This window comes from Coffea eugenioides, chromosome 11 (assembly GCF_003713205.1).
Source record: "Coffea eugenioides isolate CCC68of chromosome 11, Ceug_1.0, whole genome shotgun sequence".
Classification (NCBI taxonomy): domain Eukaryota; kingdom Viridiplantae; phylum Streptophyta; class Magnoliopsida; order Gentianales; family Rubiaceae; genus Coffea; species Coffea eugenioides.
The window spans coordinates 23,808,166-23,834,383 of record NC_040045.1 but is presented as its reverse complement, the minus strand read 5'-3'; the positions used below and the strand labels follow the sequence as shown (position 1 = coordinate 23,834,383).

At 36.0% G+C, this 26,218-nt stretch overlaps 2 protein-coding genes across 7 annotated transcripts; one reads left to right on the top strand and one right to left on the bottom strand.

Moving 5' to 3' along the window:
• The first annotated feature begins 5,310 nt into the window (after positions 1-5,310).
• LOC113753518 (probable serine/threonine-protein kinase SIS8) lies at positions 5,311-18,827 on the top strand. 6 transcript variants are annotated; one of them, XM_027297696.1, is made up of 17 exons: positions 5,311-5,598; positions 7,104-7,504; positions 8,295-8,498; positions 9,258-9,449; positions 10,033-10,292; positions 10,495-10,614; positions 10,829-10,867; positions 11,491-11,586; positions 12,942-13,034; positions 14,268-14,352; positions 14,976-15,276; positions 16,397-16,520; positions 16,635-16,654; positions 16,875-17,031; positions 17,671-17,959; positions 18,135-18,207; positions 18,307-18,827. In XM_027297696.1, exons 2-17 carry the CDS (start codon positions 7,253-7,255, stop codon positions 18,387-18,389), a joined length of 2,388 nt encoding a protein of 795 aa, XP_027153497.1. In that variant the 5' UTR covers positions 5,311-5,598; positions 7,104-7,252; the 3' UTR covers positions 18,390-18,827. The 6 variants fall into 6 exon arrangements, with proteins under 6 accessions (XP_027153497.1, XP_027153496.1, XP_027153492.1 ...); XM_027297695.1 differs by having other exon boundaries at positions 10,823-10,867; XM_027297691.1 differs by having other exon boundaries at positions 10,778-10,867; positions 18,307-18,826.
• An 830-nt stretch (positions 18,828-19,657) lies between these two features.
• LOC113751431 (F-box/LRR-repeat MAX2 homolog A) lies at positions 19,658-22,046 on the bottom strand. Its single transcript, XM_027295446.1, has one exon. It carries the CDS (start codon positions 21,974-21,976, stop codon positions 19,844-19,846), a length of 2,133 nt encoding a protein of 710 aa, XP_027151247.1. The 5' UTR covers positions 21,977-22,046; the 3' UTR covers positions 19,658-19,843.
• Between the last annotated feature and the right edge of the window lie 4,172 nt (positions 22,047-26,218).

The window sequence follows — 26,218 nt, the reverse complement described above, 5'->3', positions numbered from 1 at the left end:
TTGGATCATGTGACGACATTTATTTAAAAATGGGGTCCCATCAAAGGCCTAGTCACAGACATGTATAAGGCTAGCAAAGGGATATGGGCTCTTTGAACTGTGGAAGTCTGGGGAAATGGAATTTTCTGACCATGTTGCCCTTCAACTTGGCACTTTAAATAATTGGTTTGGTGATTTGGCACGATACTAATTTTGAACACCTCAGCATCTTTTGTATGGTAATGATTACTTAAGAGCTAATTATTGAAAGTATCCTTTTAGTGATCTATACTACTCTTTTTTGTGCCACTGAAAGCTTGAATGATTAACTTTATTGAAGGACAATTCATCTTTTTGATATTACACTAATCGCCCCTTTCTTTCTTTCTTTTTTTTAGTGATTTTCACATTTATTACGAGACATTTCTTCTGTCATAATAGTTCTTTACCAAAATCAATTTTGTCGTGAGAAAAGTAAGTTGAGATGATCAAGTCGAAGGACCATGATTTTTCTACTAAGATTTTCAAGATTTGGTATGATTCCAATTGCTTTGATTCTCGAATCCTAACAAAATTCCGTGCAAGTTTCAGCAATAATTTCCTCTTTCTTCTTCTTGTCTTCAAACAAGGTGATGACAATTGCAAACATATGATAAGGTGGGGTATGTCCCCTGACAAGGATGGTTGGGAGCTTGAGACTGTGAATATCAGAGTCTGCATTTAATTCTCAAGAAGATGGTACTAAAGTTTAGTGCATGAGATAATAAAGTGACTTCTAAATCATCACATAAAGATGAATATTTTGGATTGCTGAATTTTTCAAAAATTAATTTTTTAAATATTATTAAAATTTTTAAAAAATACTCTAAAAGGTAGTCTACAAAGTAATCTAAATTTTTTTTAATGTTTAAAAAATATTTTAAAATATATTCTAAAAACTCTTCTACTTTTAAATATTTCAAAATATTTTCTAAAATATACTACAAAAACTCTGCTACAGTAAAATTTTTCAAAAATACCCCCAGAAACAACTAATCCAAACGGATAGATATTATAAAATGTTGGGATATATGTTTTTAGAGTGAATTGCTCCCAAGGGTATATGCCAATCTTGATAAAGAGGATTGTCCCATTTATATTTATGTAAGAAATTAAAAATTTGTGATCCTCACGTCGCATGGTCCGCCAGTTTTATTGATCTGGGGTTGAGTCAACTACTCTACTGTCGTCGTTCTAGTGTTCTGGCAGTCTAGTATGCATTTGGACAAGTCACAGGTTTCGTGGTATCAGCTTTAGGGGCAGTAGTAATCAAACACATACTTGAAGACATGTACATACTTACGAGTAGTATGGTGCATGCATTATTGTCTACCAAAATAGACCTACAATTGATTACAAGTCTATGTCAAAACACATGAATTTCTTTTTCTTGTCTTGCGTCGACTTGGAGCTAGCTGGATGTCAAAAGTCCGATAAAATCTAGCTTAAAAAACTCTCTTTTTTTTTTATTCCCGGGAAGAAATGGGTGGGACTCGAAAAACGAGGAGGGTAGGGGAGGATTTGAGTCCAGAATCATTTAATTCCTAAAGTCTCAATTTAGTCAAACTTAAAAAATTTGTTTCGCTAGAGATGACAATGGGTAAGATAAAATTTGATATTTATGGGTATTCAATCCGATGGTTAATTCGGTTACATGCTCAATGAGTTATCCATTAGAATTTTGTCTCATGAGTAGCTACCGGCGAGTAACTCAAACCTAACACAAATGAAGTTAATTATAATTAAAAATAGAAGAATGTTGATTTAACCCTTCACTAAATGTTGGATTTTTCCCATGCAAGTTCTATGGATTTACAATAGTTTAAAACTCAATATAGGGCGCTAATTTAACTCGACTTATGTATTGATTTTAACTTGATAAAATGTTAATTTTCCTTTTTCAAACTATTAATATTAATGAATAGAGAGTACCCAATGGATAATTCAACCACACAAGTGGAAGGGTTCAGTAATGGGAATTAAAACCCATAGGTTTACCCGACAAGATTTGGTAAATATACTTAAATATGCGAGTTAATATTTGGTAAAAGAAATTTTCGAGAATGCTTGACCCGTTGCCATCCCTACCTACAACCTTGACATAGAACCTCTCAAAAAAATTTGTACACAATTTTGGGCTTTTAACCCTCCAAACTCCAAGGCACTCCAAACCAAAAAAAAAAAAGGATAAAAAGTAGAGTGCTATCAAATGTACGAAATGTAAATGTAATTAGGTATTTACTTCTCAGTTTTGAAGGTTCAAACAGAAAGTGAAACACGTTATGGGATAGCTGGGCTATTCCCCGAATTACAAGTTGAGGTCCAAGTGTTACAGCTGGGCTATTCCCTGAATTACAAGTTGAGGTCCGCTGATTAAGGTCTTCGAAGTTGGGTTTGTTGGTCCCAGTTTAGACAGAACGGCCCACTACAGCAGAGAGTGAAATCTTGGGTCTTGGTGACTTGCTAGAGCTCGACTTACATCCAGTCCGTTTGCAATGAACGTTACTTCGACTAAGACTTCGAGTAAGATTGAAGGACGAACTAAATTACTCGATACTCGAATTGAACGTCTTTTTGAGTTTGATTTACTAATTAATTAAATCAAATTTAAATGATATTTTACTGTCGATAACATTCAAATTTGATAAAAAATTCATACAATCTCGATTTGATAAATAAACAAGTCAAACTTAAACCAAATTATAAACTCATTAAAATAATCAAACATGTTCGAACATTAGAATGTTCGGTTTGACTAAACTCGTTTACACTCCTATTTTCGAGCTTGCATAATTGTACCAAATGAAACTTTCATGCAAAACAGACAGTCCAACTTTCCAGCTATACAATGAAAACGAAAACCTTTTGCTAATTCAAGTTTAGAGTGCATAAATTTTCTCGTTTACGAAATTATTTGACAAACAAATGTGAACAATTTATGTAATGAGCATGAAAGTGAACATAAGAATGGATGGATTGACCTCATTAATCATTAGTTAAGAAAGATCTTAAGGATTATAGTACCACTAACATTGCATATTCCGTAGTAACATCTCTTTCAAACTTGTTTAGTGACCTAATCTGACTAATGACTAAGTAACTGAAAGGGATTTTTACCGGCAATATTCCACAGGAGACCGACTAACCTCCCAATGTCATTTTGACTCAGATATCTTTAATTCTCTAATGAAACGACTTAAACGTGGAACGGGTCTCATTAAGTGCTTTTGGTCCACTTTTTCGGCAGAAGTGGCAATTTTCAATAGCTTAGGTTTTCGTACTCCTGTGTACCCACTTGTTCATGCATGGTTGTTAGCATTGATGTGGTTTAGCGCCTTCACATCTTAGGAAATCTTCATTAGTTGATTGACTTGGTACTCTTTTTTATTTGTTTTGATTCGATGTCTTCGCTTTGAAATTTCCCATAAATTTCTTCATGAGTTCATTTAACTTGATTTATAAGCGTGTAATGAATTTTTAGATTGCGAATCTTGTGGAAATTTTGCCTCCTAAAATTAGGCTGTCTTTTAAAGGTTGTTGGTTCAATGCATCTTTATTTTGAAGAATAGATTAACCATATTTAAGTTAGCACAAGGATTTTTTTTCTTTTTTTGGAACGAGGATTTTGAATTTAAAATTATCTACTTACAATTCTTTTCATCTTATCACATAAAGCAACTAATTTTCAAGAATTTGTTGGGGTCTGAATTAGCACGATCTTGATATGCCAGAAGTTTCACGATTCTCTTTTGTTTGCTCTCTCTTTGATGAAAGTTTGATTTTCTAAATTTGTAATCAAAGGTCGATCTTATTCAATTTTTTTGGTTCATTATGAAGAGGATATTAGAATCTCAACTAAGGTACAAGTAAAAAAAAGAGAGAAGATGTGTATAATCTTCTTTTTAAAGTAAAGGAGATCTTCGTAATTTTAGAATTGTAACTGCACACGCGTGGATAATTAAAGTGCATTAAGTGTGAAATTTGTCATTTAACTTTTGTACCACTTGTAGTCGAATTGAATTGATTGACACTTGGGAAGAAAAACGAAAGGGAAAAAAAAGGGAATTACCCTGGAAACAAAAGCAAAAGGGCTAAATTAGAACTTTATGCACGAGAGACTTGTAAAGAGGTTCACGCGGACGAAGGTGTGGACGTTGGTGATCCACCCCACTTTGCCAGCTGGCTTGTCGGACGTCTTTGCCTTTCTTCGCGCCCTCTTTGCACGTGACTCACAAAACCTCCACCCCTTCCCACCTCTTTTATTTAGTATTTACCCCTTTTTTTCTATTCACTCACACTCTTTTTCCTTCTATTTCTCTCATTCCTTTGTCTCATCAATCAAATCACCAAATGAAGAAAAATTACCACATTTTCCTACCATATTGTGAATTTAATTTAATATATAAACGGTTAAGTATATTACTCGTAATGTAGAAGTTCTGGACTCTAATTTCTTCTGTTCTTTCCTCGCTCCTTTAATTCCACTCCTCTGTTATTAGAAACAAGTTTTTAAAAGTGTATATTACACAGTATAAGATTAATAAAAATATTAGATAGAGTATTTTTTTAAAAGAATATTAGGTTATAGAGTATTTATTTGAAAGAAAATTAGATTAAGTATTAAACCAATAGAATTTATGTATTAAATCAATAGTACAATTACATAGTACTAACGATGTAGTAGAATGACATTTTATTTAATGACACTATGCACTTGTTTTCCATCATTGTAGATTTTTGCAAAATGTTTTAATTAATTTAAAATAATAATAGGTATTTGAGAAGTTCTAATTGAGATGGTTTCAATACTTTCAAATGAACAATTTGAAGGCCACAATTCTTGCACTTATATTACATTTTATTTTTTTTATGCATTGAGAAATCTAAAACTTAAAGAAAATAGTGATCGAGCGCATATAAAAAACATTTGTTTTTTTATAAAAATTTGCTTTTTAAAATAAAAAAATTCAAAACCAAGGGAAATAATGAACCTTTATTTGTGCCTCTGAACAAATAATAATAATGAAAGAAAAGTAAACCAAAAAAAGCTTCTCTCGTAGGAGTTCTCTCGTTGTCGTACCGACTGCATCAACGCTAGTACTTTGTCCTCCCTCAATAGCGATTCCGCTTTAAAAAAGTGTACATCATGCCCCTGATGTTGTACATCATGAAAACCAAAGAAAAGGAAGTAAGTAAAAACAAAAAAGCCAATCCCTTTCGCCATCGTCCGGATCATTAATTACAGTCCCAAATTTATATAATCAAATCCAACCCCCGCCTCGCCCTCGTTCTCTCTCAATATATTGTCTTGCCTTGTTTGCATCTCATACTTTCTCTCTCTAAGCGTTTCTCTCTCTACAATTCTACATATTCATCATCCGTTTCTTCACTCCATTTCAAAAACTTCTACTGTTCTTTTGCTAGCTGTATTTTTCTTTTTAAATTTTTTTGGTTTTTAGTTTTTTTTTTTTTTTTCGTTTGTTTTGGACATGAGGCGTTAGAATTCAAATGCGATTACTATTTCTTTCAAGCGGCGCCAGTGGAGTAGACTTCAGATTCAAGTTTTGAGATCTGCTGGTGGTAATTTCCTCGATCAAACTCAGAAACACGCTTTCACGCAGTAGTTTTGTGATAATTGTTGAATTTGTTGTTAATTTAATGCGGCGGAAATGAATTTTGGATTGCGGAAGTCTGATTAAGTGGTGGAAATGTTGGTTAGAGTGAACGGATTTCGTTTTTTAGGCTAATATGAACTGGATTGCGTAATTTTTTGATGGACTGAACTGAACTGATTGAATTGATATAAGCAAATATAGGATTGAAGAAGAAACGGAAAAAAAAGAGTATAAAAGTGATCGAGTTTCTGTTTGTTGAGGAGTGTGTTTGGTGGAGATCTAGGATCCAATGGATGCTGTGGAAATTTGTATTGCAGATTTTGCTTTTGAGTTTTCTGGTTTTTCTTGATTATTGCAATAACATTGCAGGATATATTGCTAACTTTGTGATGGATTCTCGGAATTCAGTTGATGTTGTTATGGACATTGTGGTTGCATTTTCTTTTTTGTAATTATTGTGGGTTAAATATAGAATTTGCTAAGGGATGTATCATTGAGTTTCTGTTGGGAGTGATAATTGTTTTTGTTTTGCTGGTATCGTTGTTTTCTTTAGAATCTTTAGACTGCTAAAGAGCTTGAGCATTTCGGGAAAAATCATGTTGCAGAGTAGACTAGTTGAATCTCTTATTAACTTGTTTGCAGACGCTAAGAAGCTACTGTAGGTCTGGAAGTTGGTCGTGGGACCTTGAAGCATAATAAATTCATATTTGGGAGAGAAGTTTGAGTAGTTAAATTTTTCTGAGGGGTACATTGTCAGTGTTTGCTATTGTTGCATTAACAAAGCAGAGTTTGAAGCCAGTTTATCTGATGGAAGGATTAATTGGTCTGGCATTATCTGTGATCCTTGATCAAGTAGCCAGGACAATTAATATGTTTATGCAATTTTAGATTGTATACTGCTGTCAATCATGGTAATGCTGAGGAAATGAAGCTTCAATGTTGGAGTTTCATAGTTTGACTAAGCACTAAAATCACTAACATTAATGATTAAGTTTAAAGAAGAATGTCGAAAGCACGTGGCATCACTCTTTGGTTTTATTGAACTATTAGGAAATGACAAGCATTATCTCTTTGGTTTTATTGAACTATTAGGAAATGACAAGCATTATATTGCGACCCTACCTTTTCCATGGTAAAACGAACTCGGGAAATATTAATAATTTGTATTTAAAACTTCCCACAGAGGGATGTAGAGAACTGTATCTAGGATGGTGAGACATTTGCATTTGACTCCTTTATATCTTGCTATAAGATACTGATTACCTATATCTGATGTCAAAAGGCTCAAGCTTTTTAATTGTAGCATGTTTCCTAATTTGTTTTCTCTTGTTGTTTACTTGTCTTCAAGAAGTTGGTAACCCTATCTTGCATGATCTTGTCTTTTTCCTTTCTTTTTGGAGTTGGGGTTTTTTGGTTCTTGAATGTGACGTTCAGTGCATCTAATATTGAACCATTAGTTTCATTTTACAGGTCGCATGGCCTCCAGCTTTTTTGAGTTTAGAGGAAGTGAAAATTGTAGACAATGTTGTCTCGTCTCTAAATAATTATGGCATCAATAAGCTTGTCAATGGGCTAAGAGTTGGCTATGAGATGGTGCTATATTTTGCTCATTCATCAACATGGAAGAGAGACAAGACGAAGCAGGGCCTTCACAGCAGAGGCCTCCTGGTGCTACATGGTGGTCGCCAGATCTTGTTGAAAAAATTGGATCTGTGTCTTTAGACTCTAAAGAAAAAGAGATTCTAAGGAATAAAAAATCAATTAATAAAGATGAATATGATTGCTCACCACATCAGATGGCGTCACAGATCCTTTGGAGCACTGGAATGCTTTCAGAAGCGATTCCAAATGGTTTCTATTCAGTTGTTCCTGTGAGCACCAAACTTGTTTTGTCGGTATTGTAATTATGGCAAGTTGTGTCTGGTAAATCACATCTAAAATGCATGGTGCTTGGGCCCTTTTTTCTTTGGCTGATTAACGAACTTAATGCTATAGAGATTATCATCACTTTATGAATTTTTGCGAACACGAAAATGGTGCTGTCACTTTGAATCCACTGGTAACAAGAAAAACGAAAGTCCATGAACGTGCTTCTAAAAAATAATTGTTGTTTGCATTAGCTTGAGTATTTTCTTGGAGTAGATCTTAGCTGTTTTATCTTCATTATTAGACACAGAAAGTTTCTGTCGGCAAACATGTGCCTTCAGAGATGCCATTCAGTTCATGTATTTTAATTCATGAAGTTTGATGCTTATCGATATTGCAAATTACACGTCACTGCAATGTTAAAAATTGGTTATGTAAAAAATTTATGTTGAAAAGAATAAGCTAGCTTGTATATCAAGGGTATAATGAGTTTCATACATTTCTAGGTACTATGTGCTCATGTGGTGAAAATATTTTACTTGTCAAATAACATAAGACCTCTTATTGGAACTGCATTTTTATTCAAGGCATCCCCGCTGAAAAGGAGTGCAAAAAATTGGAAAAATAAATTTCTTATTTTCAAATGGTACTCTCTGAGAATTTCCATCTTTTGTTTCCGAGCATTTTTCTTGCTTGATGGCGTTAGGACTTTATGGATTGTCAACCATAAATGGTGATTTCTTTTGATCTTGTTCCATTTGAGCAGTTGTTCATGCTGCTACCTGTTTTTTGCAGGAGAAAAGGCTTAAGGAGCTTTTTGAAGATATTCCTACTCTTGATGAGCTTCAGGCTTTGGAGCTTCAGGGTTTAAGAGCTGATATTATACTTGTAGATGTGGAGAAAGATAAAAAGATTTCCATGCTAAAGCAACTAATTGCTACCCTGGTTAAAGGTCTGAATTCAAATCCTGCGGCGACAATAAAAAAGATTGCTGGATTGGTCAGTATTTATTAGATCCTGCTCTTATAGACAGTTACTGATTTCTTGGATTATTTAAATTCTGGTTTTAAATAAAGTATTACTGTCTTTTCCAAACTCTGTTTTCGTCCATATCTCTTCATTGATCTTAGTGCAGCATTTTAATGTTTGCATGCTAAATATCTTGTGGTAGCTGATAAACGTTTTGCTTTGACTCTAGCTGTTTTTAAGATGCTACACAACCTTTTTCTTTTTATTTTGTTTGTAGCCTTAGGAATTTTCTTCTCTATTTTGTTGAGAGGAAGGCTTTGCGTATTACCTAGACATTACTTTTCCTGTTGTTAGGTGTCTCATGAAGTAAATGAACATTTTGCTTGTTGATTTATTGTGAATTGGGACTTCAATGTCATTGTTATGTTGCATAGCTTCTGATCATGTGTAATTTTGTTGATGTTCTACACCTGAATTTTCTGTGTGAGGACGTCTAGGGTCTTGATATGGGCCCATTTGGAATTTTGAGGGCTTTTTTATGTTGTCCTGCATTTCACTTCCTGTATATAAAGAAGTTTAGCATGCGTCTAAAATTTTTTTCAATGACTAAACCTTTGATTTATTTAAAATTTTTTATTTTTAATAGTTATTTATTTATTTATTTTTGGTTTTTGTTTTTGTGGACCTTGTTCTACTATTCTTATACTGGTGTTTGGGATGCTGTTATTAATAACGTTGGTCCATTAAGTATTTTCTCTGCTTTCTCATGATCTTATTACATATGAACAGGTGTCTGACTTCTACAAACGACCAATTGTGGAACTTAGTCCTGGAAAAGTTTTACTGGAAGAAACCTCTCATGTTTCTGAAAATAGAGGTGTTCAGATGCTTGGACAAATAAAGCATGGTTCATGCCGGCCTCGAGCAATATTATTCAAAGTCCTTGCAGATACAGTTGGCATTGAGAGTAGGCTAATGGTGGTAAGTTTTAGCTGTAGAAGGGTTTGCACTTCTATTTGTGCACCAATTATCTATGGGTGATGCCACATAAAAGTCTGAGCAGCGTTTTGTCTGTTGGCTTTATTCTCAGCTTCTATAATACTTCCCCTTCTAATGACTTCTGGTCAGAATAATGAATGTATTCCACGTTAATTCCAGAAATGTTAACTTCTTCTATGACTAATGCCTCAATAAATAGCTGCCTGTGACACCCTGATATTACATCGTAAACTCCACTAAATTTGATATGCCTCCTATTCCTTTAAAAAAAGGATGTCAGACATTTGACTTCATAGTCCAGTGAAAAGGCCCAGGGAATGTCAAATTTTCCCTTTTCTATTTGTGTTTCTGCTTATGAGTCTAAATTTGCTTTTGTACCCCAAATGACAATCAAGGAGATGTCTTTTAATTTTCTTGGTTGCATGTGTATTGACTGCTCGCAAGTGGCAAGGTTAATTTTGGTTTGAGTCTGTAAAGGATTTTCCAAATTCTCTCTGGCATGCTTTTTTATGTGGTTCCTTTTTCTGATTTGTCTTTATACTTTTACATGTAATTCTCCTCTCAGGGTTTGCCTACTGAAGGAAATTCAGAGTGTGTAGACTCATACAAGCATATGTCTGTTCTAGTGGTTTTGAATTCTGTGGAACTTTTGGTTGATCTTATGCGGTTCCCTGGCCAGCTTATACCCCTATCGACTAAAGCAATTTATATGACTCATATATCTGCTGCTGGGGAAAGTGACTCTGCAGAAAATGATTCCTGCGATTCACCATTAGAGCCAAATAGTCCTCTTTATGGGGTTTCGGATAGAGCTGATCCTGAGGGGTTAGAACCTTTTTTATATTTTCTGCATAAACATACATGTTTTCACCTAATTAGTCATCCTTTACCTTGTTCTTTTTAATGAGACATGGAAATGTTTCAAAATTTTTCTTTCCATCAGAAGAAGTTTTCTAGTTAGAAGCTATCTAGATCAATCCCTTGCTTTCTAGATTCAACAGTGATTGCATAGTTTCATTTGTTACAGTACTGATAAGGATGATAGCCCTCAATACCAGAGGAGACTTGAAGCTTCTTCAAACGCTGCTGAGCCTTCTTTGAGGAATGCGATGTTGCGCTCTTCTACTTTTGTTGATAGAAAATTAAGGTACTATTTTAGTCAAGACTGGCATTGCGTTAAAAGTGGAATGTTGTATGAAGTACAATTTTGATGCACTGTGGATCTTAGAGACGGATGCTTGTATGCGTAGTTAAATCTTATTCTATTGCTTACATAGCTGGTGTTTATTGGAACTATTTTACTGTATCAGTTCATATCATAGCGAACCTAATATTGCGGCTACCTTTTGGCGAAGGAGCAGGAGAAGGGTCATTGCTGAACAAAGGACTGCTAGTTCAAGGTTCCTCTTGATGCTTTTCTGTTTGTATGATCTTAATATGTTGTTTCAAATCATTCTAGATGTGGCAATGAATTTTTAATCATCTGTCCAAAGGACAACTTTGTCTTTGTTGAGGACACTTAAATATTTGCCACAGAGGTGGTGCCTGTTGCCTCAGGAGCAGATAACCCTGGTGTACAAAATATAAGTTGGTGGAGAGGTAAAGGTCCTAGACTAGGTAGTTAGAGTGACGTAAGCCTGCTTAGTAGGATGACTTAGAAGTATAAACTGATCATTGTGTTGAAAATAACATCCTTGACTAAGTCATTATTATTTTAATTATACATCTTGTGTTAATGTGCAAACAATTTGAAAACTTTGATAATTCTAAAATATCAGCTGTAACTGCAAGTGGGCTGACAGTTTTTCTATGGGTAATCATTTGACTGACAGTATTTATTATCTATAAATCAGGCAATATTTGGTATGTAGCAGTTGTTAAGTTCTGATGGCTGCTTGGGCTGCTCTCCCTCTCTCTCTCTCTCTCTCTCTCTCCCCTCTTCTGTTTGCAGTGTGTGGTTTAGCTATCCATGAGACCTTTTAATCTACATGCTTTTAACTCTTTTGCATTTTGTATTTCACAGTCCAGAGCATCCTTCATCTCGTGCTCGTGGGCGCTCTATGCTTAGCGGTGATAACAGAACATTTAGAGATTATTCTGATGATATGGCTACATCAAGGTGCCTGAGAGAAATACACTCTTTTGTCTGGTTTTGGCTTTTGCTTTTCTAATCCTTGTTAATGCACTGAGTAGTAATAAAAAAACACCACATATGGTGACTTGTAAATATTTTTGATGAATCTAATGCATCTTCTTGTTCTCATTTCAAAAAATGCACCGAGTAGTTTGTGGTATAGCATGATTCACATGATTTTACTTATAACTGGAATATCTAATGTACTTACAGAAATTGTTTAATTAGCATACCCTTCCCTATGTTGGTAAGATAACTTTCTTGATGATGTCATTAAACCTCACTTTAAACTTTTCTTATCCTGTGATTGATGGTGGGGCACACCATTGTTCAATTACGTACAAGCTAGATGGACATAGGTATACATATGCTGCTCTATCTCTTCTGGCTCACCAGGGCTAGTGTTGAGGAAAATCTATTGAGTGGTGCTACTGACGGTTCAGAGTGTGCTTATTATGCAGTTAAGTTGGAATTTGCCTTCCATACTTTTGCAGCATGGCTTCCCTCTCTTTATGAGGACTCCATTCTAGGGACAGAGACATAGAAATTAAGGATCTCTAGTGCTTAAGAATGTGATTAACTAGGAGACTCTTAGCACTTAAATTGTGTAGCTAGATGCATCATGAGCTATTGGCTTTTCTGTATAACTGCATTGAACATATGTTTCAAGTACCATGACATCTTTAATTTGTAAAATGTACATCACAACAGGATTTGCTACAAAGAAAGCTAAAAACATGTGAATTTATGAAACTGGGGTTACTATCAAGTCCAGAATAGCCCCTTTTCTTGTTAGCTTGTTTAGTATCTTTGTTCCTGAGTTATTTTTCCTCTTTTTTGTGTGGGTTGGGGGGGGGGGGGACAACAGATTAAGAAAAAAAGTAAAGGATCTCGAATGCATAAGTAACTTCTTGAAGACGCCCTACTAAATTGTCACCTCACTGAGTATTGACTCTGGTATTCTGGTCTGCAGAATTAATGAAGACGAGCAATGAGACAAAATCATTTGAGTACTTTATTTGACTGAAGTCTTATGCAGGGCTATCATCAATCCTATTATCAACTATGCTGAGATTGGTGCAGTCCATTGAGTTATCATTTGATTATCAGCTTGGAATTAGTAACCATTTATTTGATTTTGTTTTCTTTTTTTGTTGTGCTCTATAATCAAATTTTATGGATAAGAAGTACCATAACTAGAATCATTCAGCTATTTTCATGGGATGCTTTTTACAAAACTCATACCTTAGGGTGATAGTACAATGAACAATACATATTTTTCTTCTCTTGTTAATCAAATTCTCAATCTTTACTGCTACTGATCTTTGATGCAAATGTAGCAACAGATCTGAAGGTGCCTCAACATCAGAGACTCGTAGATTAAGACGAAGAAGCATCAGTATAACTCCAGAAATTGGTGATGATATTGTAAGGTTGATATCAGCTCTCCTATTTTTATCTATTGTTTGTTTGGTGATATCTTTGTTGTCAATGGCCTCTGTGATAATTTATTTTTAGTATCATCTTATAGGAATCAATTTTTTCCTAAGCTGTTTGACGGTCTTCTAGACATAAATTTGTTTCCCTGTGTAAATCCACCTTTTGTCGTATCCCAAATTTGGTGAAAGAATAGAGAGATGTAGTGTTAGGGAACTTCAAATGTGAAGCATTTTTCTTTTTAGAACATTGTTAGTCAAGAACTTTATCTCTGGAATTACTTCTACTTTCATTTCACCAGTAGAATCTACTGGAATCCCTCACTTAACTTGATAATTCATACTCAAAGTAAGCTCATCTAATGTTAATATGAGATACTATTTGTTGGAGTAGCTTGCTAATGATGTAAGGATTAATTAGGAGTTTTTAGTGCAAGTCTTGAGAGTAGAAGAGGTTGTAGGGCTCAGAGAGTTCTTGAGAATTCTTTCATGAATAATTGCTGGATTTGTTGGTTAATACAATTAACAGGGCTGTGCGCCCTCATGTATCTGTCTCTGAGATCTATGATTCTGCTGTAGTTAAAAGTCTCAATTATTCGAGGGGGAGGAGAGATATATCTTCATGATATTTGACTACTCATTACTTTAAGCTGGCTCCCTATATCTCCTTTGATTTAGCTTTTCAATAGCTTCTGGAAAAAAAAAATGATTCTTGATTAAGGTGTTAAAAAGGCATTTTGCCATGGAACTTCTGGAAAGTAAAAGTTGTTCTAGAAGAGATTCAGGGATGCATATAGGAAGAAGCATTTTGGTTTAGAGAAACAAAAGACACAAGCCAAAACAAAATAAGACCAATGAAAAGTAGCTTATTGTAAAAAGAGTCAGGAATGTAATCTCAACTAGAAAAAAAGAAATGGGCCTACAAGAGTACACCAGAGGCATGGCAATTTAAATTCTACATTGTCTGCTTTTTAGTTGATGGCTATTTTTTAGCATGTTGACTAGGCACATTAATTGTGGTTGAAATGTGCGTGTTAGACTATTTTTGTAGTAATGCTGATTATCATACCTGAACTAGCCATCAAAATTGCTGTATGTTGGAGATCAAGAAATGTTTCACCACTTTGTGGTGGATTTCATGCTACCATGTTACATTTTTGAAGTGCTTAATTGTTGTTGCTTAATGTTATCTGCTAACTTTATTACTCTCTGTTGTATGATTCACGCTAGAGCTGTTCGAGCAATGAATGAAACATTGAAGCAGAATCGCCTCTTAAAAGGACAAGGAGAAAATAGGTCGGATGTCCAGAAAGATGTATGTTCGTTATTTGACCAATCATCTAACTTTATGCATATTCTTCTGCATTTGTAGTCTCTTTGGTTGCAAGTTGAGTAACATTTTTTTAGGTATGTGCCTGTTTGAATCTACCTTGTTGTTACTGTGAGCAACTTGACCTTGTCAATGGGCTCAAAAAGATCCCTTTTGTCTTTATGCATTTTTTTCTGGACTTGCATTTTGACCTGTTTCCGGGCAACTAATACAAACATGAGAAAAGATGATCATCTTGCATCAAACAATGCTGGTCCAAAACCAGGAATGGATGGTATTTACATCATGGTTTGTATCAAGTGTCAAATATGAAACTTTCTGTTATGAATTCATTGTTAAAAGTGTGCAATTAGTCTAAGAAATGTTAAAAATAATGGCAGTTTTTATTATTTATTTATTTTTGGGTAATATTTATAGATAAGTTGTTTCCTCCTGCTTTCTGAAGTCTTGACTGATAAAATGAATTATGTACCAGAGATCTGAAAGCCAAATGACATGGAGAATTAATGGAGCTACATCTATCCTGCCTTTCATCAATTTCATGTTTCTCTTAGTGGTTTATCTCTGATAAGTTATTTATTCTTTCTAAGTGGAATTATCCTCCTCAGGTATCTGATTTTTACCTTGGTGACCAGGATGATTTATCTGGTGGAAGATCTTCCATGTATTCTTTTCAGAGAGAGCACAATGATTCTCAAAAGGCAATGTCATTACCTTCTTCTCCTCATGAATATGGGAGTCAAACTCCTGAGAGGAGTGGGACATCAAACTACAGGGTAAATGATGACATGGTGTCAACATGGAACAGAATTCTTGGATCGCCTATGTTCCAGAATAAACCTCTTTTACCTTTTGAAGAGTGGAACATTGACTTCTCAGAACTAACAGTTGGCACTCGTGTTGGAATTGGTAAGCAATTGTCTTGTTAGTTTCCTCTTTGATGTTTATGTCTTCCATAAATTTTCTTTCTCAATCACTTTTGGTAGAGCAAATTCCTTGAAAGGAAGCAATTGTTATCCACAGATCCTCTTGAAAGTTTGGATTCCCATCGGGATAGTAGTAGTTGGTTGAGAAACTTTTGGGCTTAAATGCATGTTGTTCTCTCAAACTATATTCTCCTAGCATTTTCCTTGAACTGTTGCTTGCATCAAATTGGCCCCTTGAAGCTCTTAGACAAAATGAATTAAGTCCCTGGGCATTCTGTTACTGTGAAAAAATCACTAATGCATTGCTTATCAAAAAGGATATTTTCCACATCAAATGCTTTAATTTTCAATGTTTTTTTCCTCCCCAAATACATCTTTATAAGCATGATTTACGTGATACATGATATTCACAAAAATTTGATACCCAATATGAAATAAAGACAGGCAAATACACCACATAGCTATTTAAAGTTTGTCTCTTAATTACTCAGTAATTTCCACATGCTTGATTTCATGAAATTCTTGAGAATAAAGTTGTTGCTGCCTACGGTAACTTAATTCTATGGAAGATCTCAAAGGAACGGTTGGCGCAATTGATAGCTCAAAGAGGCCATCTTAAATCATGATGTTTTTCAAAGGGCAAACTACATCTTGCTTGAAACTCTACATTTCAATTTCCTGAAGCTTCTGGGGTTCATTATTGTTAACATCAGGGATGCTTTACATATTGATTTTTCTTCTGATGATTTTCAACAATGAATTATAGAATAAGAAGATGATAAATTTTTTTTTTCCATTTTCATAGAATCAGTGTCTTAAATCATGATGTTTTTCAAAGGGCAAACTACATCTTGCTCGAAACTCTACATTTCAATTTCCTGAAGCTTCTGGGGCTCATTATTGTTGACATCAGAGGTGCTTTACATATTGATTTTTCTTATAATGATTTTTAACAATGAACTATAGAATAAGATGACAATAATTTTTTTTTCATTTTCATGCAAAAGTTATTGCAAACCTCAATGTTCTGTTGTTTATTTTTTCTTTTCCTGTCTTGCATTTCCTACTCTTTTTGAATATCTTTTGTCCTTGTGCTTTCGTAGGTTTTTTTGGAGAAGTTTTCCGTGGCATTTGGAACGGAACTGATGTTGCCATCAAAGTTTTTCTGGAGCAAGATCTGACTGCTGAAAACATGGAGGACTTTTGCAATGAGATTTCCATCCTAAGGTGTTCAGCTCATTTTTACACTGGCATTTTCTTTTAGTTGTGCTTTTGACTGTTGGTTTAATATTTAAGATCCCTTCTAATCCTTTGTTATTGCTTTTATTTTGTTTTCTGCAGCCGCCTTCGGCACCCAAATGGTATATCTCTTTGCCTCCTTTTTTCTGTGTTCAACTTGTATCAATTTAAACAGTCTCTGTTACTTGTCTATACACTTGATATCAACTTCAAGTTATCGGGAAGAAATGTAACCCCAAAATTTTTCCTTTTGGGCAGTGGGGATGGGTGTAACACATTCAGTTTGGGGAATACAGACATTCAGTTGCCTTTCAGATACTAATAGACATGCCTTATTTGCAGTTATATTATTTCTGGGTGCCTGCACAAAGCCCCCACATTTATCAATGGTCACCGAATACATGGAGATGGGGTCATTGTATTATCTGATTCATTTAAGTGGTCAGAAGAAAAAACTCAGTTGGCGCAGGAGACTAAAAATGCTTCGTGACATATGCAGGTTTGTTTTATCCTTGGGCAACATTTCTATTATCTGCTCCAAGTTTTATGGGCAGTAGTTTAATATTTTTCTTTTGTAAGATTGGAACTAGTCTGAAATTTCTGCACCATAAAGGGTTTCATAGGACTTATCAGTTGCAATGCAGAAATAGTAAGTTACACTTTTTGAAGTTTGATGGCTTCAGATAGTCTAATTATGGATTTGATTTCTGGGACAAAAATGAGATTGTTGTTGCCAAATTGGCAAACCAGGGTTGCCCTATAGTTTTGGCATCCAAACTAACTATGTTGACAACTGTTTCATGCTGGGAAAATGCATTGCAGAACATGGGGTAGGCTAATAGTTGTGAGACCTTGTATTGATCTTTTAATACATAAAATGGGCCACGCACTCTTGTGATTTTTTGTCCCTAATTCTTGTAAGCTCCTTTTTGTCCCCTGTAATGTTGCATGTCCAACCATCTTTTTTGATGTCTGCTTAGCATGTCCAAGTTTGAGTGAGCAAATAAACCAATCTTCATTTAAAATGCATATCACGAAGTGTGCCTTCTGGTTTTATTTCCCTGGTTTTCTTGTTAGAACCTGTTGTTGGGGACTTGAAAATATGAATTAACGCTGTCTCTGTTGTTGGCAACTTAAGAGGGCTGATGTGCATACATCGAATGAAGATTGTCCACCGGGATTTGAAAAGTGCAAATTGCCTTGTCAATAAACACTGGACCGTCAAGATCTGTGATTTTGGGCTATCAAGAATAATGACAGATTCTCCCATGGGGGACTCGTCATCTGCAGGGACACCGGAGTGGATGGCCCCGGAACTTATTCGCAATGAACCCTTCACCGAGAAATGTGATATCTTCAGCCTTGGTGTTATTATGTGGGAGCTGTGCACTCTAGGTAGACCCTGGGAGGGCATACCACCAGAGAGGGTATGATATAGAATGTCCTTTTAGTTTGTTGATTCTCAATTTTAAATTTTAGTCAGTCTTCTTTTCTTTTTTTTTCAATATTTATCACCCCCATGTAGGTAATTTGTGCAATAAATATTTTTGACCATTTTTCTCTGCAAGTGACAGTGCACTCACCCTTCTTTTTCCAATCTAGGTGGTTTATGCTGTTGCCAATGAGGGATCACGGTTGGAGATTCCTGAAGGACCTCTTGGTAGGCTTATTGCAGGTAACTGGTTATCCACATATTGTCAAACTCGTAACAAGCAACAACCTCAAGCTCATTTGTGCTTGTTGGAGCTCACCTTTCCTTTTCTCCTGGTTGCAGATTGTTGGGCAGAGCCGCATGAACGTCCTAGTTGCGAGGACATTCTTACCCGCTTGCTCGACTGCGAGTATTCATTGTGCTAATGCAATCTCTTTAATTGTACAGAAACACATAGTAGAGGTGTTACAATATATTCGGCTCAAGCTCAAGTTGTATTTTGTGTGGATTTTCCAATTTTAGGAAGGTAGTATTTCATTTCATAACCAAATTGAAAAAAAAAAAACATTAAGCACTTTTTGTGCAATTCGAAAATTTTACCGTCATACAAATGAAAAGAAAAAAAAAGGAGAAAATGGATCTCTTTTATGAGATTGGAGGAGGTCACAGATTGCCTTCATTGTCAAGAGTTGACGACACTAATGGTTGATGTAGTAGAATTTCATGTACTACATTTCATCGATTTCTGTTGAAATCAAACTCTTAAATGTTACGCATGGTAACTGGATGCATCATATTGCGCGTAGGAAAATAAGTTCCTCATCCCGCGAAGCCTCATCGCATGAATTAATTATATATGACAAAAATTCGAACCGGTTTTCAGTCTTCAAAGCCTATGTGTACGTGTAGAGGTGGTAAATCAACCCACTTAACTAAATTTATCCATACTCGCACATGAATAGATGGGTATGGGTATTTTAAATTTTTGTATATGGGTATAAATAGGTTACCCAATAATACCATTTATTAAATGGGTATTATTGGGTAACCCATCAAACCCAATTAACCCATTTAAAATTCTCTTCCCCTAAATCTCTTCTTTTCCCCCATCCATTTTTTTTTCAAATTTTTCATTTTGTCATGATGTTAACTACTTTTGTTTCATTATTATTATTATTTGTTGGTTTTATTTTATTATTTTGTTTTCTCTTAGTTTGTTAATTTGTTCATTTTTCGGCATTACCAATTTATGATAAATTTGAGCCTCTTTTCTTATCTTTCTAAAATGAAATTTTAAATTTATATATGGAAAAAATGTTAGGGGTTAAAAATTTTTGGATTAAATTTTTATATTAACTTTTATAATACTTAGTTCAAATTTTTATATTCTTATTATTCAATTATTAAATAATATGTAATTTTGTGAAATAGAGTATAAATGAAAAAAATTTGGTAATTAGGCTTATTGAACATTATAAGTAAATATTTAAAACTAATGATGGGTACAAAGAGCGGTATAAATTGATAACTTAGTTTGCAAAAATGAATTTAATTGAATTTACAAAAAATTAAAATAAATAGGTTATAAATGGATAATTGGGTATTAGGTTACCCAATTCATTTTTTGACTTATCCATTTATACCCTTCTAATTAAATGGGTATAAATGGGTTGACTCACTTATACCCATTACCCATTTTATCCAACCCAAACCCGCCCAAGTCATCCATTTTGACACCTCTATGTACATGTCAAAGATCTAGATGCGGGTTACAATTTTTTATTTATTTATTTATTTTTAACAGTTACAGATTCACGCTGTACAACATGTTCCTTCGTTATCGCGCATAGGTTGCACACCAGTCTCTGATCGCTGTGTATCAGTCAGAAATCTGGCGTCTGTTCAGAGACGCTTCAAAACGGCCTAAAGAATCTGCTCTCATTTCCGTGCTCATATCATTCTCTGGTGCCGGGTAATAATCTTCCCTCAGCTGGATGTCCCTGAGATTTGGGATTCTAAGGAAAAAATTCATGAAATGTTCATGAGCCGTCCCATGGATAAAAAGTTTCCTAAGGGTAAGACACTGCTGGAGCAGTCCAGCTGCTGGCAGAGATAAACTCCTCTGGTTAACATCCCTGTCTTGTGGTGGCCAGTAATCAAGTTCATTGAGACTTAAATCCCCTATTCCCATCAGGTAAAATCGTTCCCATTGGCTCAAATCCATCTGCCCAGACGGTGCAGTCTGTGCATAACCTATGGTGTCTCCACAATCCAAATGCATCTTGGTTAAGCGAGGATACTGCACCAGAGTGCTCAACCCAAAGGGGGACTGTTTATGTTTTGACCATTCCCTGCAATCTCCTTCAACCTTGATTTGGATCTCCTCCAGGTTCGGACAATCCTCAAGGCCAGCAGCAGTCAATGGGGTTAGAAGCTCACCTACGCCAATCCAAAGTGAAAGACATTGCAGTCTGTCCCATGAGTTGCTACAAAATCCATTACCGCTGCTGCTGTTAAATTGCAGAGCAGAGCAATTCAGATCAGAGGAGTGTCTGCACCTCTTCTTCTTGCTGCACATGATTTCACTGTCATAATCCCCAAAGTAGTTGACATATCCATCCGACTGGTTCGATGCCCCACCCTGATCCAATCCGTTAAGATCAACATCATACTGAATCCCATCAAATTGATCTACACCATCCCAAATGCAGTCAATGTGGAGCCTCCTAATTCGATCCTGCACCGGCTCTAACGCTTTCAATGACGTTGATGCTTTCAGATTCTTACAACAAGAAATCTTGACATCCACCAAAGTCCTTCGAAGCAAACTAGCCAAAGTCCTCATTCCATTCACGGTTATCTTATTACAACCCTGAACTTCAAACTTTGCCAATCTCCAGCACCCTCTTCCAATAGCAATCAAACCCATATCAGTCAAGTCCGCAACACTCCTAATTGACAAAGATTCAAGCCCTGAACAAAGCGCAACCCCATCCAACTTTGACTCGATCGGCACAGAGATCCCATGAAACTGCCCTAACTTGAGTGACCTCAACTTGGGGCATTTCACTTTCAGCATCTCCAAAGCAGGGCCACTGTCTCTCACATTATTACAAACATCTAAAGCCAGTTCTTCAAGCGATGGCAACCCCGAGAACAACTCAATCAGGGCAGCCACAGTGATCATAGCATCCTCAGGAGTAAGCCCCTCAGACTCAGGATCTGCCCTGGAATTCACCAAAGCCGAGGTATCCGCCAAATGAAGCACGGATAATTTAGGACAATTAACCGAAATCGAAACCAAGCTCTCATCTCCAACGTATCCAATGTACCTAGGATCAAACATACAAGCCGCGCGAAGTACCTTCAAATTAGGACATGATCTTGTGATGTCCATGATTTCATTAAACTTGAACCCTTCGGAAAATGAAGGGTTCAGGAGATCAAGGATGGTTAAGTTTGAGGTTTCAACTAGAGCTGCGGGAACATCATCCGTCCAGCAATAAAAGCTGGACAAATCAAGACTAATGATTGATGTGTTCTCCTGAAACAAAGCTAGCAATTCTTCCCCAGATCCCAACGGGGGCCGCTGGTGCCAGCGGACGAGCTTAATATGCTTTAAACACGGCCATTGACGAGCCAAGAGCTGTATGGTTGATGGGTTTCTGGCGTAGAGGGTCAGGGAAGTGACTGCAGGGAAAGCTTGGTGGAGAACATGGGCTATGAAGGTGGCGGTGGTGGTGGGAGTGTTGGGGGATAACAAGGGGTGGCCCCACGGAGAGAGTAAAGAGAGGTCGAGGTCAGTTACGGATCGGAAACAAGTAGGGAGGAAGAAAAGGTCCCGGATGTTGCACCGGAGAGTGAGGGAAGTGCGGGTGGAGCGCTCTTGAAGAAGCCATTTGCGGCAAACTAAGGCGGCGGCGTTGCGGCTCCGCACGTCGGAGATGGCGGCGATGATATTGGTGAGGATCACATCCGGAAGGTCGTTGACGGTTGTTTGGCAAGTGGCCATGGAGAAATGAAACGAAACGAAACTTTGAGATGGATTGAAAAGTTGAAAGAGGAGGAGGACAAGGAGGAAGAGGAAGGTAAAAGTACTATTATTAGTTTCTGGCCTTTTTTTATTTTTATTTTTTTTTCACTTCTCTTTATTCTAGTCTGGTGCACACTGTACAGTCCGTAGACTGAATACAAGTGGGCTGGAAAATTAATTTTGTTTCTTGGCAGATGTAAGCAATGGGTTGGTGGGTGGGTGGGTGGTGGCAGGGGCTGGGATCACTGCCAATGGGAGAATGGCACATTAGCGACATGGAGGGATTTTGTCTACATTTGGGGGAGGTGACCCATTTCCGTCCCATGGCAAATTGAGTGAGTCATGGAGCTCTGGCCACAGATATATGGTTATGGACTTGGCACGAGAGTGATGATCTATGGGGGAAGTATCTGAATCAGTGACCAGATGAAAACGGCTTATCTCAGTCCCATCTAACTACGTCGCAAGATCAAATAGTTCATCCTTGACTACTCGTGAAACCATCAATTAGACAAACAATTTTAGCTCAATTTCCATTTTGCATTTGGCACCATAAAATTCTCAATTTTCTTTAGCTCTTTAGTAGTACTTTGTACTGCCAATTTGTGGCACATTATCTAGATCAATTGAAAATCAACAAACATTGTAGTAACAATTTTGTGACGAAAAGAGTTTAGTACCTTATACTCTGGATAATTTCGGTGTACAAAGTTCATTTTGTTGATAAATAGCTATCAGGGTTCATGGATTTTCAATTGAATTATATAATATTCGCTACAAATTGATAGTACAAAAATATTGAAGTGCCACAATTTTAGTAGTTTTAATTGCAAACCACGCTCCCGCGTGAATGATCCAACGGTAGCACCTCCCACCGGTGACCAATAGGTCCCAAGTTCGAGTCTCTGCTCCGTTGGATTCTTCCGCGCACATATCGTGCTTAGGACGGGTTGGGGCGCCTGGTCGGGCCACAGGAGATTAGTCGAGTTCCGTAAGGATTGATCCGGACACTCTCATGTAGACAAAAAAAAAAAAAAAAATTGCAAACCACAAATCCATAATAGTGAAGGGATGCGAATTGCCGTTCAAATTGACAACTCATGTGAAGATGCGCATGGAGCCAAAGTAACCTGCTACTGTACCAACGTACGTTTTGCAGGCATTGTGGATTTTTTCTAAGGTTTGAATAATCCTGGTACATTACATTTGAGATAAGATAATAAAAGGTTCATGTCCTTTTGTCGCTCTGGTCACAAAATTCAGCACTTCTTAAGTGCTTTTTCTCCTGGGGCTTGTAGAAACAAAAGATGCCTATGACAACTGAGGCTCAAGGATAAGGTTAACAATGAAGTCAAGATGAGGCTACCGGGAATCATTCAGGTGCATGGGCCAGTACAGTTGATAAGGGCGAACCATTTTTTGGTAGCAAATTGTGTATTCAAATTTAATCTTGCTGTCGATGCGAATACTGTATTGATAGTACTCAAGTGATTTATGGTTCCGAAACAATGCCCTGACATGCTGCTCTCGCTGCTGATATGAGCACTATATTAATGAGCAAATTGTAAAAATTCCTGTAAACGATCTATGATTCGAAGAACATGCCCTGGCCTGTGTTAGTAATCGAAGTCAAATCCACTAAAACTTTTCTTTTTTTAGAACTATATTGGTGGGCAATTTATAAAAATTTATGATTTTAGAGGCATGCCCTGATCTATAATTGTGATCGGATCTGAGTCCACTCGAATTTTTTCTACCAAAAGAAAAATGATTTAATCTATAAGGAGATGCAATTTTTTTTTTTTGATGGGTGATTTGTTAAAGTCTCTGTAAGCAACTTATGATCCTGAGAGCATACCTTGACCTATGATTGTGACCGGAGTTGAATCCACTTGAACTATTTTCTACCGAAAGAAAAAAAAATCAGCTATAAGGAGATGCAACTTTTTTTCCCTTGGTAAGTGAGAGGTATTGAATCCAAAACTTTCTAGTTATAATCCCTCTCACATTACTATTCAACTTAACCCTCTCCCTACTTTTATACTTTGTAAGCGGAAAAATTTGGATCCAAAACCTCCTACTTTATTATTATTTTTCCTTTGTATGGAGATGCAACTATGATAGAAGTTCAGAACAATTAATTTTCAATTAAAATACTACTTCTTCCATCCTAATTATTTAGTCATGTTCGGGGAATCCAACTTTTTAACAATAATGGTTTGATTGTGATGTTTGTGTTTCTCTTTTCAATTTTACCTCCACAAATTCAAATTTTAAATTTGAATGGTAACATGCATATGATTGGAAAGAAGGATTATATTGGAAAGATAAATTAAAAGTTGTTTTTAACTTTTTCAACATGACAAATATTTTGAAACATTCTAAAATGAAAAGTATGACACATTCAATAGGGCGAAAGGAATAGTAGTTTTAAGGTTTAAATTTCCTAAAAATTCTTTTGGTCTAATTTGTCCAATGGAAGATTCATTTCATTTAGCCTTCACTCAAAGTTATAAATTAGTGTCCCCTTAGATCCCCTTTTTCCTTCACTTGTTTCGTTCAGATTTTTTCCCCCATCTTGGAAAAAACAAAAATAAAAGGTGATGGGACAAAGTTTTTCAAGCTGAAATATTCTTTTTCTTATCTTTTTCCAAATGTGGTGTAGCATATTGAGTTCACTATCATGTATCTTTACGTCTGCATGGACTACATTTTCAATCATTATACACCGCTGGAACTTCATTCCTCTCCCACATCCATAGTTTTTAGTTCCTTTCTTTTTTCATTTTGTTTTATTTTTATTTTTTTTCCTTTGAGGAAAAGTTTTGCTCTTGCCTATTTTCCTTTTTCTCGATTTTTTTTTTTACTGATTTGGGTGAAGAACGATTGAATGGGTGCTAGTGCAAATAAAGGGAGCACTCATTTATTTTCCTTCGTTCAGAGGAGCACGAAGAGCACGTGATGCTCATGTGGTTTTGGTGGAAAAACCAATCATGTTTTCATCGGTGCATGAAGAGCACGTGATGAACGTGGCACTCCCCTATTAATTAGGTCTATTAATTAGGTCTACCAGGTTTTCCTTCGTTCAGAGGAGCACGAAGAGCACGTGATGCTCATGTGGTTTTGGTGAAAAAACCAATCATGTTTTCATCGGTGCATGAAGAGCACGTGATGAACGTGGCACTCCCCTATTAATTAGGTCTATTAATTAGGTCTACCAGGTTGGAAACTCAGGGACACAATGTCAGGAAATCCCTTTGTTGTAGTAATCTGCTCAGGATATTCCACATTAAAAAAAAAAAAAAGATAATACCAAACCCAAAATGGTGTCATAATACCAAAATGAACAACAAATTAATTCTTGAATGGTGGGGGAATTGTAGTAACAAGATTTCACATTTATTCAAGCTATTTCTTTATATATATGTATACACCTTTCACCTTTGAATCTGATAACGGAAAAGATTCGAAGAGTCCGGCCTCTCTTGGCCACTAAAATTTATTTATTATCTTAAATCCACCGATTGGGATTTACCCTAAAATTGTTGAACTCTCGCTTTTCTTTTCTTGCTTAATTGCATGTGCTAAAACTAAAATGCAAAAAATATACTGCAAGTGCTTCAATAAAACAGGAATCTGCTCAATTTAAGCAATTAAACTAAGCCTAAGGGTTGTGAGTGATAATATGATTTTTAAAAACAAAAATAAATCCACCAAACTGAGGTGCTGTGCTACATTGGACAGTTTTTCCACCAAATGATTCAAGAATTGTCTTTTGAAGATTCAGGTTTTAAAACCAGGTGGATTAGCCCAATCAGCTTCGGGTCACCCTCCAGTGCTCATATAAATATTACTCCACTATGAGTAGTTATTCCCATCATCTGAATGTAATTTTTTGTACTTATCTCACCATTTTAAGTTTCAATTGTACACACTATAATCTCATAAAACAAAAAAAAAAAAAGACCGATACTTCAAAAAATTTAGGATTTGCCAACTTCTTGTAAAACTTGAATTCCAACTTTTGAGAATATAGGTGCAAATTGGATGAGGCTTTTGTGCTTTTTTTGTTCCTGCTGTAACTTGTACACCCTCGAGTGCTGTTGGTAGATGAAGTAGTGAACCCGCATGCAATTGCCCCATTAACTACAGTTATTTGCTTCTTTAGAAAATATGATAAGGTCCTCAATCAATTCTGCCTCTACCTGTGGCATCATTTTG

Bases quoted from the DNA above. Each gene is read 5' to 3' on its own strand.
- LOC113753518 (XM_027297691.1), top strand. From the start codon at position 7,253: ATGGAAGAGAGACAAGACGAAGCAGGGCCTTCACAGCAGAGGCCTCCT. The intron at 9,450-10,032 runs GTAAGTTTTAGC...TTCTCCTCTCAG, and splicing joins TTGAGAGTAGGCTAATGGTG to GGTTTGCCTACTGAAGGAAA. The intron at 18,208-18,306 runs GTAACTGGTTAT...TCCTGGTTGCAG, and splicing joins TCTTGGTAGGCTTATTGCAG to ATTGTTGGGCAGAGCCGCAT.
- LOC113751431 (XM_027295446.1), bottom strand. From the start codon at position 21,976: ATGGCCACTTGCCAAACAACCGTCAACGACCTTCCGGATGTGATCCTC.